Here is a 16,691-nt window from a genome sequence, read left to right as displayed (position 1 = left end):
CCATCTTACTTGTCCCTTCTGATAGCCCTGCCTCTCTCCCTCCACCCCACCAGTCTCTCTCCCCCACACACATCCCTTCACCTTCTTATTCAACTCTATCAATCTCTTTCCCATTCCTGTTACGTTCTCAACAACTGGGCTGCCTCTCACTTTCTAGACTGAATGGGTCACCACTAGCTCCTTGCTGCTTCTGATTTTAAAATGGAAACAGAAAAATGAAGGCAGATAAAGACCATATAGCCTATCTCGTTTGCCCATCCATACATATTCCTTCCTTTTCCTAAGAGATCCTATTTTCGTCTCCACCACCTTCTCTGGGAGGCTGTTACATGCATCCACCACCCTTTCCGTGAAGGAGCATTTCCTTAGATTACTCCCGAGTCTGTCCTCTTTCACCTTCATCCTATGCCCCCTCATTCCAGAGTTTCCTTTCACTTGAGATTTGCCTCCTGCGCATTTATGCAACGCAGAGGTATTTAAACATCTCTATCATATCTCCCATACTCCATCCACCTTTCTTCCAAAGTACACATATTGAAATCTTGTCCCCATACACTTTACGACAAGATCACTGACCATTTTAATAGCTGCCTCTGAACTGACTCCATCCTGTTCATATATTTTTGAAGATGCAGAGGCGTATTTTCAAAGCACTTAGACTTACAAAGTTCCATAGGTTGTTATGTAACTTTGTAAGTCTAAGTGCTTTGAAAATGAGCCCCGCAGTCTCCAAAACTGTGCACAATACTCTAAATGGGATCTGACCAGAGACTAATACAGAGATATTATTACTTCTTTCTTCTTCCTAGTCATTCTTCTTCATATGCACACGTGCATCCTTCTGGCTTTTGCCGTGGCATTTTCCACCTTAAGATCATCACATACGATCACACCCAAATCCTGCTCTTCTTTCTTGCACAAAAGCACTTCACCTCCTATGGTGTACCTCCCCCTTGGTTATTAACATTAAATTTTAGCTGCTAAATTTTGAACAGTCTTCAAACTTTGCTAGATTCCTCCTCTTTCTCAGCCACTGCTACTCTCACCCTCAGCAGAATGGTGTCCCCAGTTGTAAGTCTTCTGGAGACAGAAAGTTACCTACCGTACCTGACTAACTCACCTTGAGCCAGTGGTGTAGTCATGGGTGGGCCAAGGCCCACTCAGTTTTGCTTCAGGCCCACTCAGTGGCAGTGGCAGTGGCAGCCTATCCTCGCTTGGTTTTCAAGCCTCTGTTCTTTCTTGGTTTTCTTCTTATCTCTCCAAACGTACTTTTAGCGTATACTCTGATGGATCCTCCTCCTCTTCTATCCCGCTGTCAGTTGGTGTACCTCAGGGATCTGTCCTGGGACCTCTACTCTTCTCCATCTATACTTCTTCGCTTGGTATTCTGATCTCATCCCATGGTTTTCAGTATCATCTTTACACTGACTCCTCCCAGATCTACCTCTCTACACCAGAAATCTCGGCAGGCATCCAGGCCAAAGTTTCAGCATGCCTGTCTGACATTGCTGCCTGGATGTTTCACCGCCATCTGAAGCTAAACATGACCAAGACTGAGCTTCTTATCTTACCACCTAAACCGACCTCTCCTCTCCCCCCTTTCTCTATTTCTGTGGATAATACGCTCATCTTTCCCGTCTCATCAGCATGTAACCTTGGGGTCATTTTCGACTCCTCCCTCTCCTTTGCTTCACATAGTTAACAGACTGCTAAAACCTGTTGTTTCTTCCTCTATAACATCACCAAAATTCGCCCTTTCCTTTCTGAGTATGCAACCAGAACCCTCATCCACACTCTTATCACTTCCCGCTTAGACTACTGCAACTTGCAGGTCTCCCACTGAGCCATCTTTCTCCTCTTCAATCTGTTCAAAATTCTGCTGCACGACTAATATTCCGCCAGTGTCGTTATGCTCATATTAGCCCTCTCCTCAAGTCACTTCATTGTCTCCCTCCCTTTCCGCATTCAGTTCAAACTCCTCTTACAAATGCATTCACTCTGCAGCTCCTCGATACCTCTCCACTCTCATCTCTCCCTACACTCCTCCCCAGGAACTCCGCTCACTGGGCAAATCTCTTTTATCTGCACCCTTCTCCTCCACTGCTAACTCCAAACTCCGTTCCTTTTATCTTGCTGCACCTTATGCCTGGAATAAACTTCCTGAGCCGGTACGCCAAGCCTCATCTTTGGCCGTCTTCAAATCTAGGCTAAAAACCCACCTCTTCGATGTTGCTTTTAACTCCTAACCTTCAACTGTCCCCTATCCCTGATATGTCCTGTCTGTCCTAACCCTTATCCCTTACTTGTCCTGTCTGTCCGTCATAATTAGATTGTAAGCTCTATTGAGCAGGGACTGTCTCTCCATATTCAAGTGTGAAGAGCTGCGTACGTCCAGTAGCGCTATAGAAATGATAAGTAGTAGTGTAGCTGGCAGAAATCCCCAGGCCCCGCCAGCTGACAAATCCTCTCATCCCCGGAGCAGTCAGCAGCACATTTTCAGCTACCGGCACCCCCCCTCCCCCTCCGCATGCTCAGTTCAATTGGCACCCCTGCGCATGTGTGCATGGGGTATGCTGGTTGAACTGAGCACGCGCAGGAACCTGGAGTGGGGCAGTGCTGGTGTCGGCGGCTGCTAAAAGCCACGAGGATGAGACTGCTTGAGATTCTTCAGCTGGCAGGGGCGTGGGCGGGCAAGGGGGCGTAGCAGGCAGAGAGGAAATGCGGGTCATGCCCACCCGGTTCACTCCTTGGACCACCCAATAACTGAGGTTTGGCTACGCTGCTGCCTTGAGCTAGAACTGAAAAGGTGTGAGCTAAATCCAGAATCCCAGTAGCCTAGTGGTTAGTGCAGTGGACTTTGATCCTGGGGAACTGAGTTTGATTCCCACTGCAACTCCTTGTGACTCTGGGCAAGTCACTTAACCCTCCATTGCCCCTGGTACAAAATAAGTACCTGAATATATGTAAACCGCTTTGAATGTAGTTGCAAAAACCTCAGAAAGGCGGTATATCAAGTCCCATTTCCCTTTCCCCTTTTACAGTTTGCATACTGTGGGATGCCTTATGTCTATAATACTGTCTGTATATGTTTAATCTGCTCACACACCAGGCAACAGCGTAGTATTAGATCTGATGGGAAAATGGGCTACAACTTTAAAATTGGAACGTAACAGAGATAAAACTCAATTTCTAGTCTTAATCAACCCTTTTTACCCTATCCTGAATAAACATTTTACTAATGACCAAATCATATATCCACAACCACTAGAGCCAAACCTGAAGATTCTAGGTATAACCATTGACCAGAAGAGTGGGGCAGGAACAAGAGATCCTTTAGGAAAAGGAGGAGTTGCTAAGGAAGGGCAGACTGGATAGGCCTTTTGGCTCTTATCTGCCATCATTTTTCTATGTTTCTATATCAAAAATATGTACTGTGCAACCCAGCAGCAAGCAAGAGAACTTTCACCTCTTTTTAAGCTGGGAAGAGGAAGCAAACTGAGGCAGATTTGAGGCGACCATCCCACCAGGTCAAACACAGATCCTGCAGCTGGTAAACTCTGCCACCTATTTCTCACCTAGCCTGGTCCATTCCAAACAGGCTGGAGGAGGGAGAGAGTGGTGGCACCTCAGTTGCATCCCTCTCTTTTTTACCATCTGCACCCTGACTGTTTTTTGTGTGTATTTTTTAATGTACACCCATAGATGCAGAGTTGCCAAGTTACCCATTCCAGATGGGAGACTATTTTGGCCAGTGCTGGATTTCTGACAACCTCATCCTAGTGCACTATGGGATCTGTTGCATGTGTTGGGATGTAAACTTAAAACCAGGACGGGCCAAAAGTTTCCCTCCTGGAATGGGTAACTTGCCAGCTCTATATATGTGTGGCCCATAGTGGCAGATGAAGATCTTCAGTGCTTTATGCAACTTATCTTCAACTCCTTCTACCAGCCCAGATCAGCCATGATGAGAGCTATGTCAGCGGGGAGGGTAAAGAGCAGGGGCGTAGCCAGACACCCAAATTTGGGTGGGCCTGGGCCCAAGATGGGTGGGCAGAAGAACCCCGCCTCATCCCACAGATGATGTGGTCTCTCCTCTCACCTGCATGCCATATGGTCTCTCAAATATCCTCCCTCACCTGCATACCTTTTAAATAGCAGATTTTCACCGGCAACAGGCAGCAACTAATACACACAGCTGATGTTGGCTCCATACCCTTCCCTCTGATGCAACTTCCTGTTTCCGCCTAGGCAAGAATACATCAGAGCGAAGGCTATGGGGCCGGTGTGAGCAGTATGCATCAGTCACTGCTCACTGCAGGCGAAGATCTGCTATTTACAAGGCATGAAGGAAGGACAGTTGTTGGGAGTTTTCGGATGGTGGGGCTTGGGGATCCCTGCCAGCCACATTATAGCTATGCTGGTACTAGGTGGGCCTGAGCCCGGGCCCACCCTTGGCTACGCCACTGGTAAAGAGACATAAGACATAAGTATTGCCATACTGGGAAAGATTAAAGGTCCATCAAGCCCACCATCCTGTTTCCAACAGTGGCCAATCCGGGTCACAAATACCTGGCAAGACCTTATAAAGGGATCAGCTGGAGGGTTACAAGGAGGATCTGGTAGCTGGAGCTGTGAAGAGAGAGTAGGAAGAAGACAGGGATTATTTGGAAGTATGTGTCTGATGGGAACTGAATGGGGGGGAGGATGAGCGAGAGAGGAGGAGGGGGGGGGGGGTCGGGGGATGAGAACAGGATTGGCTGGGAGGGGAGAATAAACTGAGGAGGTGAGAGGGGATCAGATCAGCTGGGACTCGGTGGGTGTGTTTGATAAGGATTGGAGCGTGACCGGTGGGTGGGGGATGAAATAGGACATTTTAGCATTTTTTAAAATCTTGTTTCCTTTAAGTAGTAGCTTTCTTACCGTTTTAGGTAACAGGACGTACGACGAGTACTATTCACTTACCTGAGTGAAGTAAAGATTCATCAGAGTGAGTGTGAAAAACTGGAGACACACTGGGCAGCAGTAAAGCAGCCAGAAGGCAAAGGGGCGGAGGGAATTGGCCGCCACAAAGTTCTTGAAGTAAAAAGAAAAAAGTACAGCCCTGAGAGAGGCCCAGAGGAGGCACAGGAAGAGAAAGACTGTTTGATAGCTAAATCTTTTGTGCTTGTAGTGCAAGATCAGCCAGAGCTGCCCATAAATGAAGGCAAACAGTAGTAAATAGAAGACAGTGTACACGGTGGTCAAGCCCAGCGTCACATAGGGCGGCACAGCCGGAGACAGAGTCGGGGGCAGGGAGTCGTTTCTCGCCAGGTCCCACTGAAGGGCTGCCATTTCAGTCTTCAGGCTGCCTTCATTAAATTTTTGCTATTTGTTGCCGACTCCTTTCATCTTGCTGAGAACAAGAAAATGAAAGAAAACAAGCTGCACTTCCTCCTCTGGCAGCTCCGTGACGGCAAACAACACATGATCACCAGAACTCAAAAATAATTCATCTGGGTCAGCTTTGTCCACAGCTGGGAGGAAACCTCTGTTAAAAAAAAAATACAAAAACGCTTGCTAAGGTGAAAACATTTACAACCTGCTCTCCTCCCCCCCACTCCATTCTAATGAAAAAAAAAAAAGCAAAATCGTGCTGATCTAACTTGGAAGTGAGTTGTAGATAGACAGTAACTTGGTGTAGGAACTAACAAGTGGTTGCCTGTGTCTTAGTGCATTGCTTTCAATCAAATCCCTTCAGATATTTCTTAACCTGTGGGCTGATGCTCACAACCTAGCGCCCACGTTATGTTTAAATCATTTTTATTATTATTATTATGAACAAGCCATAAGCATAAACTCATAACTCAAAGCATAAACTCATAACTCTTTCTCAGAAACACAACTAGTAGTGAATGCACAAATACACTATACCTTTCTACCAAACATTCCCCTCCCCCACTTCCCCCCCTCTTCCACCCTCTCCCCGACCCCTCCCCCCCCCCCCTTCCCCTCCCCCCCTGATTCTTAGCCATGATGGGGAACAACTTAGTATTGACAACATTAAGAGTTTAATAGTCTGCTACGCGCTGCTGGCTGGAGTGTAATCCAGAAATTTTCCCATGTCTTTTGAAACAATTGTCCCTCTTTCGAGGAAAGATTCGTGATCCTGCACCTCTCCAGCTTCAGAAGTTCTATCATGTGTATCCTCCACTGTGCTTCTCTCCAGTATAGCAAAACCGCTTTTAGCGCCCACGTTAATTCGTACAGAATTTTCGGGGCACCAGATTAGCGCAAATAGGCCCCGATGGCCACAAGCAAATGTGAGTGCTAGAGGCCATTGGCGCTGGACTAGCACCCATATTTGGTACCACAAAATGTTCACAGACACCGAGCCAGGGCCACCGAGAGAGACAGCCGGGCCCGGGGCAGGACTAGACTACAGCATGCACACGCGCGCTCTCCCCCCCCCCCAACCTGTGCTGCCATGCCCCTGCTTCCTCACACTCAGGCTGCCGCCCCTGCACCAGTCTGCTCCCTCGCTCTGTCCTGTCCTGCACCTGTATGTGCCTGATGTCGGGACCTGGATGACTGCATTAACACAATACTGGAAGTAGGCAGGACGAAGCTTGCTGGCGCCAAGGCTGGGCCCAGGGAATTTTGCTCCCCTGCCCCCACTCTCAGTGGCCCTGCATCTAGCATATGAAATAACCAACTCGCTGGTGCTGAACCTAATAGTATATAAGTGCATTCTAAACAGGGCCATTAATAACAAGGGCGCTGCTCCCATGGCAAACCCTATGCCAGCTTGGGGCATTGGGGAGGAATGGGAAGACCCTGTTTAGCATGCATTTGCATGCTTGCTGTCCCCCACCCCCTCAAACACAAGGGCCTCAAGGTCCGTCAGACCCCATATCCTTCACCCCACCATGAATACATTGAACTCTGGTGGTCCAGTGGGACCCTTCTAGTATTGTTCCTCTCTCCCCAAGCCCCCTCACACCTTCAAAAGAGTACTAACTTCAAACAGGAGGATGGACTAGCACTCCCTTCCTCTTCCTGTGTATGATACACTGGGGGGGGGGGGCTTATATGGAAGCTAAGCCCCACCCAGCACATCACAGGATGCATTGGATAGAGCACAGCCATTTTGAGGCAGCACCTGTAGGAGGAGGGAAGGAGTGGTAGTCCCTTCTGTTTGAAAGTATGAGACGGCTTGGGGGATTGGGAGGAACAACGCTAGACCACTAGGGCTAGCTTTCCGGAGAGGCTGAGCTAGGCCAGACCAGGCCTGGCAAGGGTCCCACTTGACCACCAGGATTCAATGTATTTGCAGTAGAAGAAGTATGTGATTTAGTGAGGGGTCTGAGGGGCCACCGGACCTCCAGGCCCTTGTGTTTGAGTGGGTGGGGGGGGGGGGTCTGGCTTCAGGTTTGACAGGTCCAGACTTTTCTCCTGCCCGGAAATGTCAAACTTCTGTGGGAGAATTGTGCCTTGAGCACATGCCCAGGCACAATATTTCCGAACTTTCCCCCATGGAAAGCAGCCTGTGGAGTACCTCAAGGATCAGCACTATCACCGATCCTTTTCAATCTAATGATGACCCCACTAGCCAAGGCCCTATCCAACCAAGGCCTTAACCCATTCATTTACGCAGACGATGTCACATTATACATCCCTTACAAACATGATCTAATGGAAATCACCAACGAAATCAAACTCAGCTTGAACATCATGAACTCATGGGTGAATGCCTTTCAACTCAGACTTAACACAGAAAAAACACACTGTCTCATCCTCTCATCCCAATACAACACAAACAAACCCACCAATATAAACACCCCAGACTACACCCTACCTATCTCAGACAATCTGAAAATTCTCGGAGTTACAATCGACCGAAACCTCACGCTAGAGAGTCCAGTGAAATTAACAACAAAGAAAATGTTCCACTCAATGTGGAAACTGAAACGAGTGAAACCTTTTTTCCCGAGGGAAATACTTCGCAAATTGGTACAATCTATGGTAATAAGCCATCTAGACTATTGCAACGAAATCTATGCGGGATGCAAAGAACAAATCATAAAGAAACTCCAAACTGCTCAAAACACAGCAGCCAGGCTTATATTTGGAAAAACGCGATTCAAAAGCGCCAAACCCCTACGGGAAAAACTGCATTGGCTTCCAATCAAAGAACGTATTGCATTCAAAATTTGCACTCTGGTTCATAAAATTATATACGGTGAAGCCCCGAGTTACATGACGGACCTTATAGACCTACCAACCAGAAACACAACAAGATCAACACGAACATAGCTAAATCTCAACCACCCAAGCTGCAAAAGCCTCAAATACAAATCAACCTATGCATCCAGCTTCTCCTATATAAGCACACAACTATGGAACACATTACTGACCGCCGTGAAAACAACGTATGACCACCTAAACGTCCGTAAATTACTAAAAACTAACCTGTTCAAAAAGGCATACCCTAACGATCCAGCTTAAACGCTTGAACCCTGCAACATAACAAAACCAAAGCTCGTATTGGACATCACTTAACTTCCTCCTTATGATTCCCCAATGTGTCTGTCACACATGAACTTTGACTCTACTACTATATCACTTTGTATTTGTTCATACCGAAACTGGCGATCGCCATTAAGGTACTATGTAAGCCACATTGAGCCTGCAAATAGGTGGGAAAATGTGGGATACAAATGTAACAAACAAATAAATAAATAAATGATCAACACTAATAGCATGCCTGTATTTGCATGTTATTAGCTTTATCATAAGGGCGTTCTTTCCCCGTGCTGTTCCAGCAGTAATTTTATGGCGGTGTTCGGGAACAGTATGGGGAACTGATCATCAGCCCCATAGTATTTAAATATAGTCAATCAGATGTTAATGAGGTTATTTCCTATTCCCTCCCCAATGTTCAGAGAACAGCGCACAAAACAAAGCCACCCTTACAGCTGGAAATCTAACGCCATCCCCAACCTGGGGAGTTTGAAGAGAGAATTTCCCAACATTTTCTCCTTCAAATCTGACAGTTTTGATTGAATTTGGAAACGGAAGGAAGCCCCTGGAAGTCTCTAAGTGCTGGGGGTGGGAAACACACGTGCAAGTCTGAGCAAAGCTGAAAATAAAAGCACACGTTGCTGCCTGTTTTCTGTATTTAAAAACAAGCCTTGACTTCAGTGAAAAGAAAAATTTAAAGGCTTACATTTAAAGTTGCAGAGGAACGGTGCCAGTGTTTGCATCACTTCCAGGTTTGCGTGCCGCATGCACATAAGAGCCATGCATGCACATCCGCTAGGCACGTTCCTCCCTCTTACTTTTGGTCTCACAGTTTGCATATTATTTACATGCAATTAATGTTCAGCATCGGGGAGGGGGGGGGGAGGAAACTATTTTTTCCACTATAGTGCCGGAGTTTGAAGGATCAGCCCACTGGTTTGAGTTCCTGCTCAGCTGTAAACACAGAGACACTGTTTATTGAACAGGAAGCTTTCCTAGCCCCTGATATCTGGGACACTGGGCTAGCTTCCACATATGCAAATGGAAATTTAGAAAACAATGTCTCAATGGTAGAATCCATAGTAATGCTGGTCTTTAGGGGTGCACTTTCCACCTTGGGGAGGGGGGGATTATAAACAGGCTGCTTAGCCAATGAGGCAGAAAGCTGCATAATTTGCACCTATTTCATAAAGGGACTATATGCATGCACTCTCTACCTTTATTAAATTACTCCCTAAGAAAGTGTCCATACTCACTGTTACACCTGCTCTAATCCTCACCTGAATCTTCTAGTTAAATGTAAGCGACTGTGCGTGCATTCTATAAAATGTATGGGTAAGTTGCAACTCTGCCCTGGCTGTCTGTACATACTTTAATGCATTTATGCATCAGGCAATTTTATAAATGCCTAGCTCTGCACATAAAATGCTGTTTTACCTGAAAAAAAAAAGGCTTTTCAAATTACTCATTTCCATATAGGTGGGAAAATGTGGGGTACAAATGCAACAAATAAATAAATACACAATAACCTATGTGAGAATTGTTACAGAATTAGCACCACGGACAATAATGAAGACAAAGAGGCATTCTCACCAGGAATATGCTAGAAATGCAGTGATATTCTGAGATAATAAACACTATTCGATGTTCTAAGTATTTCAAGCTATTTTGAAGGAGAGTGAGGATGAAACAGCTTGAAATTAAAAAAAAACATCCTGAATGAGACCAAGGTCCATTGATCCCAGCATCCTCTCTCCAATGGCAGTCAGTACAGGTCACAAATACTGGGCAGATCCATTTCTCATAGCTAATTTCCAGGATTAACAATGGCTTTCCCAAGTCTACAAGGCTAATAATTATTTCCTCCAGGAACTTGTCCAATTCTCTTTTGAATCCTGTTATGTTGGTTGCCTTGGCTGCATCCTCCAGTAACAGATTTCATAGCTTAATTATGCGCTGCATGGAAAAAATACTTTTTCTATGATTCATTTTCAGTCTGCTGGTCATTGGTTTCATGGAGTGTCCTTTTGCTTTTGTGTTGTTTGAAAAGTTAAATAACCATTCCACCCCAGCATTTTGTACCTCTAGTTGGGATTCTTTTTCCCTATGTGCTTCACTTTGCACTTGGCCACATTAAATTTCATCTGCCCCGTCGATGCCTCAACTCCTAGTCTCATGTGATCCTTATTCAAATCCTCACAATCATCTGCTATTTCAAAAACTTTTAATAACTTTTTGTAATCTGCAAATATGATCACCTCACTCATCATTCCCACCTCCAGTTCATTTATGAATATGTTAAACCGCACAAGCAAGAAAACAAAATTAATCCTTTTGCTTTTCAAGTTTGACCCTATTGAAAAATATCTTCACTTTTATCAGTTCAAGGTCATTTACAATAGGCTAGGTACCAGACCTATCAATCTCTGCTCTACCCTTCTTAACCACCCCTCCTGCCAACCCCCCCCCCCCCCCCCCAAGTTTGGACAGAATCAATGTTTGTTTCAAAAATGTTCATGTCTTCAGATGCAAAATGGATTGATTGAATCAGTACTATTGCATGACAAATGACCCCATTAATTGTTCTAGATGCACTTCATCACGTGAGTGAGACTTAAGGTACATTGTGAAGGAAAAGGAGAAGGACAAGAATGACTAAGAACAACCAGCAAAATCTGTTTCATTTTTAGTTTAGTACACTTACATTCTGCCAACCATGAGTTCAGGGCAGATTACAGAATAAAATATCTTTAAATATCTCCACATAATAAATATCTAACATGCAAAATTTAAAAATATATCTGTCCTAGACACTAATACTAAACCCCAGTGTTCACCCTTAATAACAAACGCATTAAATTTTTTACATGAACACATTTTCACATCCCTATTAAGAGAAATCATGAAAAAGAGGATGTGGATTTTGAACTGAAGATTTATTCTGATTGACTCTGAACTTGTACTATTCTAAGATATTCTATCATTGGAATCAGCTGGGTCAGTGGTTGTCAACTAGGGGGTGCATATACCTCTGGGCAGGGTGACCCTGGGGAGGTGCACTGCCTAGGGCAAATCAGCCAGAGATGTCCTTCCCCTGAGGGCTTAGATGTTGATGAAAAGTAGAGAGTAATCCCCCTAGAAGCTGGTTGTTGGGAGGATGAAAAATGCTTGCCACTGTACCTCTGCTGTTGCTGCTGTGTGGACTGCCAATACTCCTGGTGCTTATTAAAAAATGCTGTGTGGACTGCCAGCACTCCTGGTGCTTATGAAAAAAAACCCTGTGGGTGGGTTTTATTACAAATTAAGGAGAGAGAAGAAATCCTGGTAAAGTGCTTTTAAAACACAAACAGGATTATTATTTCTGAGTTCCTGTCAGTTTGCTTGCCTTAGTAGAGCTGTACAGGAATGTGGCTGTAAGAATATTGCTACATGTGCAGGAGGGGGGGATGGGTCCCACAGCTCTGCCTGCATGTAAATAGGGACAGACCGGTAGAATGATGGAAGCTCTTTTATTCATGTATGTATTTAAGTATGTATTGTATGTATTTTACATGTTATAAGTAGATTAGTTCACTGAAGGGAATAAAGCTTGTGGGATCCAAAAACCCACCTTTTCACCACTGCTTTTGGCTCCTAGCCACTTCTCAATTGCCCTCCCCCTTGTTCCTTCTCACCCAGTACTTCCCTCGCCCATAATTGTCTTGTCTGTCTGTATTTTTTAGATTGTAAGCTCTTTTGAGCAGGGACTGTCTCTCTCTGTGTCAGGTGTTCAGCGCTGTGTGCGTCTGGTAGCACTTTACAAATGCTAATAAAATAATAATAATCCAAGATGTACACACACTTAATTGAGAGAGCTTGATCAGAATAAGGGAATTGAAACCCTGTTCCCCATGAGTTTAGGAGAGAGGGAGATTAGTGGCATGTTGGGAATTCACTGAGAGAATTTATGTTTTTGAAGGGAGTTTGTCTCATGCTGAATCATCTCTGATGGTTCTGGCTGACATGGGAGACAGCCCTCTAGAGAGAAACCCTGGCAGTTGCAGAGCTGGTAATTCTGAACACCAGGAGGTACATTACCCCATAGATGCTCTCCTGAAGACAAAAAGACCAACAGCCCTTGGGATCATTAGCCAAGGCAAGGAGGCTTTTGGGAGCAGCTCTGGGCAGGAGCAGCAGCCCCTGGGAGCATGATTCAAGGTACAGAGGTCTTTGGGAGCAGTTTAGGGCAGAAGAAGGAGCAGCAGCCTTTGGGAGTATAATTCAAGGGAAGGAAGCCTTTGGGAGCAGCTCAAGACAGAATAAAATGGCCTGCAGGGGCACTATCAATGCCTAGGGCTGAGAAGAGCAGAGGTAGCCATCTAGTGGGGAACCCCGGAACCGGTAGTTGCAGAGCCCTGTTAAGGGCTGGTGATCCTGAACCCCAGCAGGGAGAACTTCCAGAGACTCCTATTGAAGAGAGAACCAGTGAGGGTGAAGGTCTCCAGAGTGCAATTGACAATAGGGGCCCAGCAAGAGAGAAGGCTACCATGGTGTGGCTAGCACTAGGAGCCCAGTGGAGGAGGACAGCCAGTCCTTAGAGCCCAGTGAAAATTTCCAGGAAGCAGTAGCAGGGACAGGCACAACACAGAAGCCACCAGCCAAGTCTCCGGTGGGGACTGGGAGACGGTAGACTTGCAAGGAAAGGAGAGGAGGGAACTAGGCCACACAGCTAGGTCAACACATTAATTTAACTAAGCAGCAGGGAAGAACTTACAGCTGCTACCTTGCCAAGCAAGACTAAAAGGGTCTTGAAAGTGTAAAAGGCTAAGTTAGTGATTCCAAATAGCTGAGTTAAGGACTAATGCTCTCGGTAGAGTGCATACATTAGAAAGTATTTGGTTTAAGAGGTTAAGTGCTAAGACTATTGGTGTTTGTTTATAATAACTGAATAATATAGATCTGTGTAAATAGTTCAATAAAACTTGTTTAATTTATTAGCCAGCCATGTTCACAACAGTTTTTTTTTATGTCTTTACTTTACTGTATTGGATTTATATCCCACGCATATCCGAGTCAAGAACTCCGTTCTGTGTGGCTTACATTAAATTGATCAGATACACAAATACAGGTTGGGTTGGCTTGGATAATTTAAGCAGATATTCATGTTCAGATTAGGGGTGCAAGAGGAGGGAGAAAAGAGATAAACGGGTGATTCAACATGTTTAGGGTGGAGGTGTGCGTACGGTTACCATATGGCTCCAGTCTAGATTTTAGTTCCAATGTTTTCAATGGAAGCAAAACCCGGACTGGATCAATGTGTCCTGCTTTTTCTGGAGCCATATGGTAACCCTAGGTGTGCGGTAACATGATCTTGTTGTAGCTTGTCGAGATGTCTGTCGCTTGAGGCTAGGTCACATCGATTAGCAGGAATTTCTTGTACTGCAGGAGAAGAGGGTAATCCCACCCGCTAACACTTTTCTTCCCCAGGTGGAGGCATGAAGCCCAAGTGAGTAAGGGACCGACGGAGATTGTCCTCGGAAGGCTCCAGTTAGGTCGGGCCCCGAATCCAGAAGCGCCGAGTAAAAGGGCATTACACTCAGAAAGATAAAATTGATGTCAGGGCTGAGCTCAAAAACACAGATCCTTCCTGGGGCAGTTACTCAGATTCCCCTCTCCCCTGAAGGAGGCTCTGTCTCAGGGCTGTGTAGAAACCTGTTATGGAGTATATAATAAGACCATATATTTATTTATTTATTTATTGCACTTGTATCCCACATTTTCCCACCTATTTGCAGGCTCAATGTGGCTTACAATACCTGCAATGGCAACGCCATTCCAGGTTACAGAAATACATTTGGTGTTAAAAAGATGACAAGAGTAGTAAGCTTAACATATCGATCTGATCAGACAGTTGAAGAAAATAAAAAAAGACATTCATAATCAGGGATGCATAGATGGAGACCCAAACAACCACCTGCCAGTGCCACAAGACGACCCAACATCATTGCTGTTGATGATGCATTGCCAGCACTAATTTGCACACCCTCTCAGCTCCATCACATGTAGCATCACCCAATCTCATGGCTACTGGGATTCAGGCAAAGCTGCTTCTGTTGTCATGAGAAGAGCAGGAGAAGCAACTGATTGCAGAATTACAAGAGCAGCTGCAGCAGCCAGCACTACAGGATACTGTTTCCTGTTTCCACAGTAGCTGTCTCTTCTTCCACCTCCTCCTGCTCATCTTTCTATTGTACAGCTTCCTGTTTAGAAATAAAGCCTGTACAAGATTAGGAGGAAGAGAAGATAAATACGGGAACAGGAAGTGAGTGCTTTCACTGTCCTGCTGCCTTTGCCAAGTCCCAACGCTCTTGTAGCAACGACGTTGAGAATGGGGGAGTTGAGAAATAGAGAGGTTGGGGCTGGAAATTGGAGAGAACAAACAGAAGTATGAGAAGTGACAATCAAGAGCTAGGGGTTGGGGGAGAAGGGGAAAGACCTAGGGTTACCATATTTGAGGAGACAAAAAGAGGGCGCAAAAAATAAAATGCTGCCCTGCTCTCACCCCGCCCCAAGCCCCGCACTGCACCCTGCTGCACAGTCACCTTCAACCCCCCCCCCCCAAAGAAAGCCAGATTCCATAAGCGGTGAAAATATTGGTAAAAGTAACAGAAATGCATTTTCTTATGCACTCTGCTACATACAAAATTAGAAAACGTGTACATTTCCAAAAAAGCAAGCATCTATGAGCTACATGACTCCCTCTCCTTTCCTCTTCTCTCCATCCCCTTCTATCCATGTGCTGCATTTACCTTATTTCCCTTCCCCCTTTTCTTCCCTCCATGTACTGCATGTCCCCCTTCCCTTCCATCCACATGCAGCTTGTCCCCCTTCTCTCCCTCCCATCCATGTGCAGCTTGCCCCCTTCTTAGGGTTACCATATGTCCGGTTTTACCTGGACATGTCCTCTTTTTGAGGACACGGCCAGGCATCCGGTGGGTTTTGCCAGCCTGCCCGTATGTCTGGATTTATGGACGAATGGGCAGGCTGGCGGGCGGATGGCAGGCAGGCATGTATCCTATCATCCCCTCCCCTCCTTTACCTTAGTGTGGTGCCCTGGTTTCTAGTGACCTCTTTGGGTCAAGAAAGAGTCCCCTCTTTCCTGCCCAGCACATTTGCAAACTGTCTTGCTGCTGCTGCTGCTGCTGCTGCTGAGAGTTCAAGTGGCGGCCTTGCGAGACTCTCGGCAGCCATTTTGAATCAGCGCCAGGAGCAAAAGAGGTCTACAGCTGTGCCAGGCAGGAAAAAGGGGGCTCTTTCCTGCCCCGAAGAAGCCACTAGACCACCAGGGCACTACAATAAGGTACAGGAGGGGAGGGGTACTGAATGGAGTCATGTGGGTGGAGGGAGGTTGGAAAATTGGGGAGGGGATATACATGGGGGGTAGAGAGAAGGAATCTGGCTTTATTTGGGGGGGGGTCAAATGGACGGGGTGGGGTGTGACAGGGTCGGGGCAGGGTACTATAGGGGGCGGAGCATGTGTCCTCTTTTTCCTTAGGGCAAATATGGCAACCCTACCTCTTCTGTCCCTCACATCCATGTGAAGCTTGTCAACTTTTCTCCCTCCCATCCATGTGCAGCATATCAATTCCCCTCCCCTGGCCTACCTTACAGCACTTGTGGTCTAGGGACCACTTTGGGGCAGGAAAGAACCCCCAGTCTTTCATGCCCATTGCTGCCGCTTCTTTAAAATGGCTGCCGAGATTTCAAGCAGTAGCCTCACATGATCCATGGACGTCTCATGAGGTTACCGCTTGAAAGACAGAGGTAGAGAATAAAAGACTAAGAAGTGTATTGGGGGGGGGGGGAGGTGGAAAGAAATAACTGGAAAAGCTGGAGAGCTACAAAACTAGGATTTATGAGAGGGTAGGGGGAAAGAGACAGAGAGCAACAGAAGGAGATAGAGAGGGCTGAGAACCAGTGAAGAGATGGAGGACACAGAGGGCAGTGGATGAAGAGGCAGAGAAGTGTAAGGTTGAGAAATAGACAGTGGGAAAGATGGGAGAGAGAGGCAACATTTTGGTAATGAGGTGAAACGGCTGGAGAAGAAAGATGAGGAGAAAAGAGATTAAAGAAAAATATCTCAGAGAAGAGATAGATGAAGAAATAGCATAGTAACATAGTAGATGGCGGCAGAAAAAGACCTGCACGGTCCA

The 16,691-nt window shown here is 45.9% G+C and overlaps 1 protein-coding gene across 2 annotated transcripts in view; it reads right to left on the bottom strand.

Annotated features, from left to right (window-relative positions):
• Nucleotides 1-6,557, bottom strand: part of GPR137B (G protein-coupled receptor 137B) — a 75,182-nt gene extending 68,625 nt beyond the window's left edge. The window contains exons 1-3 of one of the 2 annotated variants that reach the window (XM_030198075.1): nucleotides 6,504-6,557; nucleotides 5,911-5,914; nucleotides 4,963-5,527 (exon numbers count right to left, since the gene is read on the bottom strand). In XM_030198075.1, coding sequence (XP_030053935.1) covers nucleotides 4,963-5,331 — 369 coding nt within the window. In that variant the 5' untranslated portion in view covers nucleotides 5,332-5,527; nucleotides 5,911-5,914; nucleotides 6,504-6,557. The remainder of the gene's footprint in view (nucleotides 1-4,962; nucleotides 5,528-5,910; nucleotides 5,915-6,503) is intronic. The other variant, XM_030198074.1, reaches the window with a different exon arrangement.
• Between the last annotated feature and the right edge of the window lie 10,134 nt (nucleotides 6,558-16,691).

This window comes from Microcaecilia unicolor, chromosome 3 (assembly GCF_901765095.1).
Source record: "Microcaecilia unicolor chromosome 3, aMicUni1.1, whole genome shotgun sequence".
NCBI classification, from domain to species: domain Eukaryota; kingdom Metazoa; phylum Chordata; class Amphibia; order Gymnophiona; family Siphonopidae; genus Microcaecilia; species Microcaecilia unicolor.
Note: the sequence above shows the minus strand (reverse complement) of the source record. Positions and strands in the feature narration are given on the sequence as shown.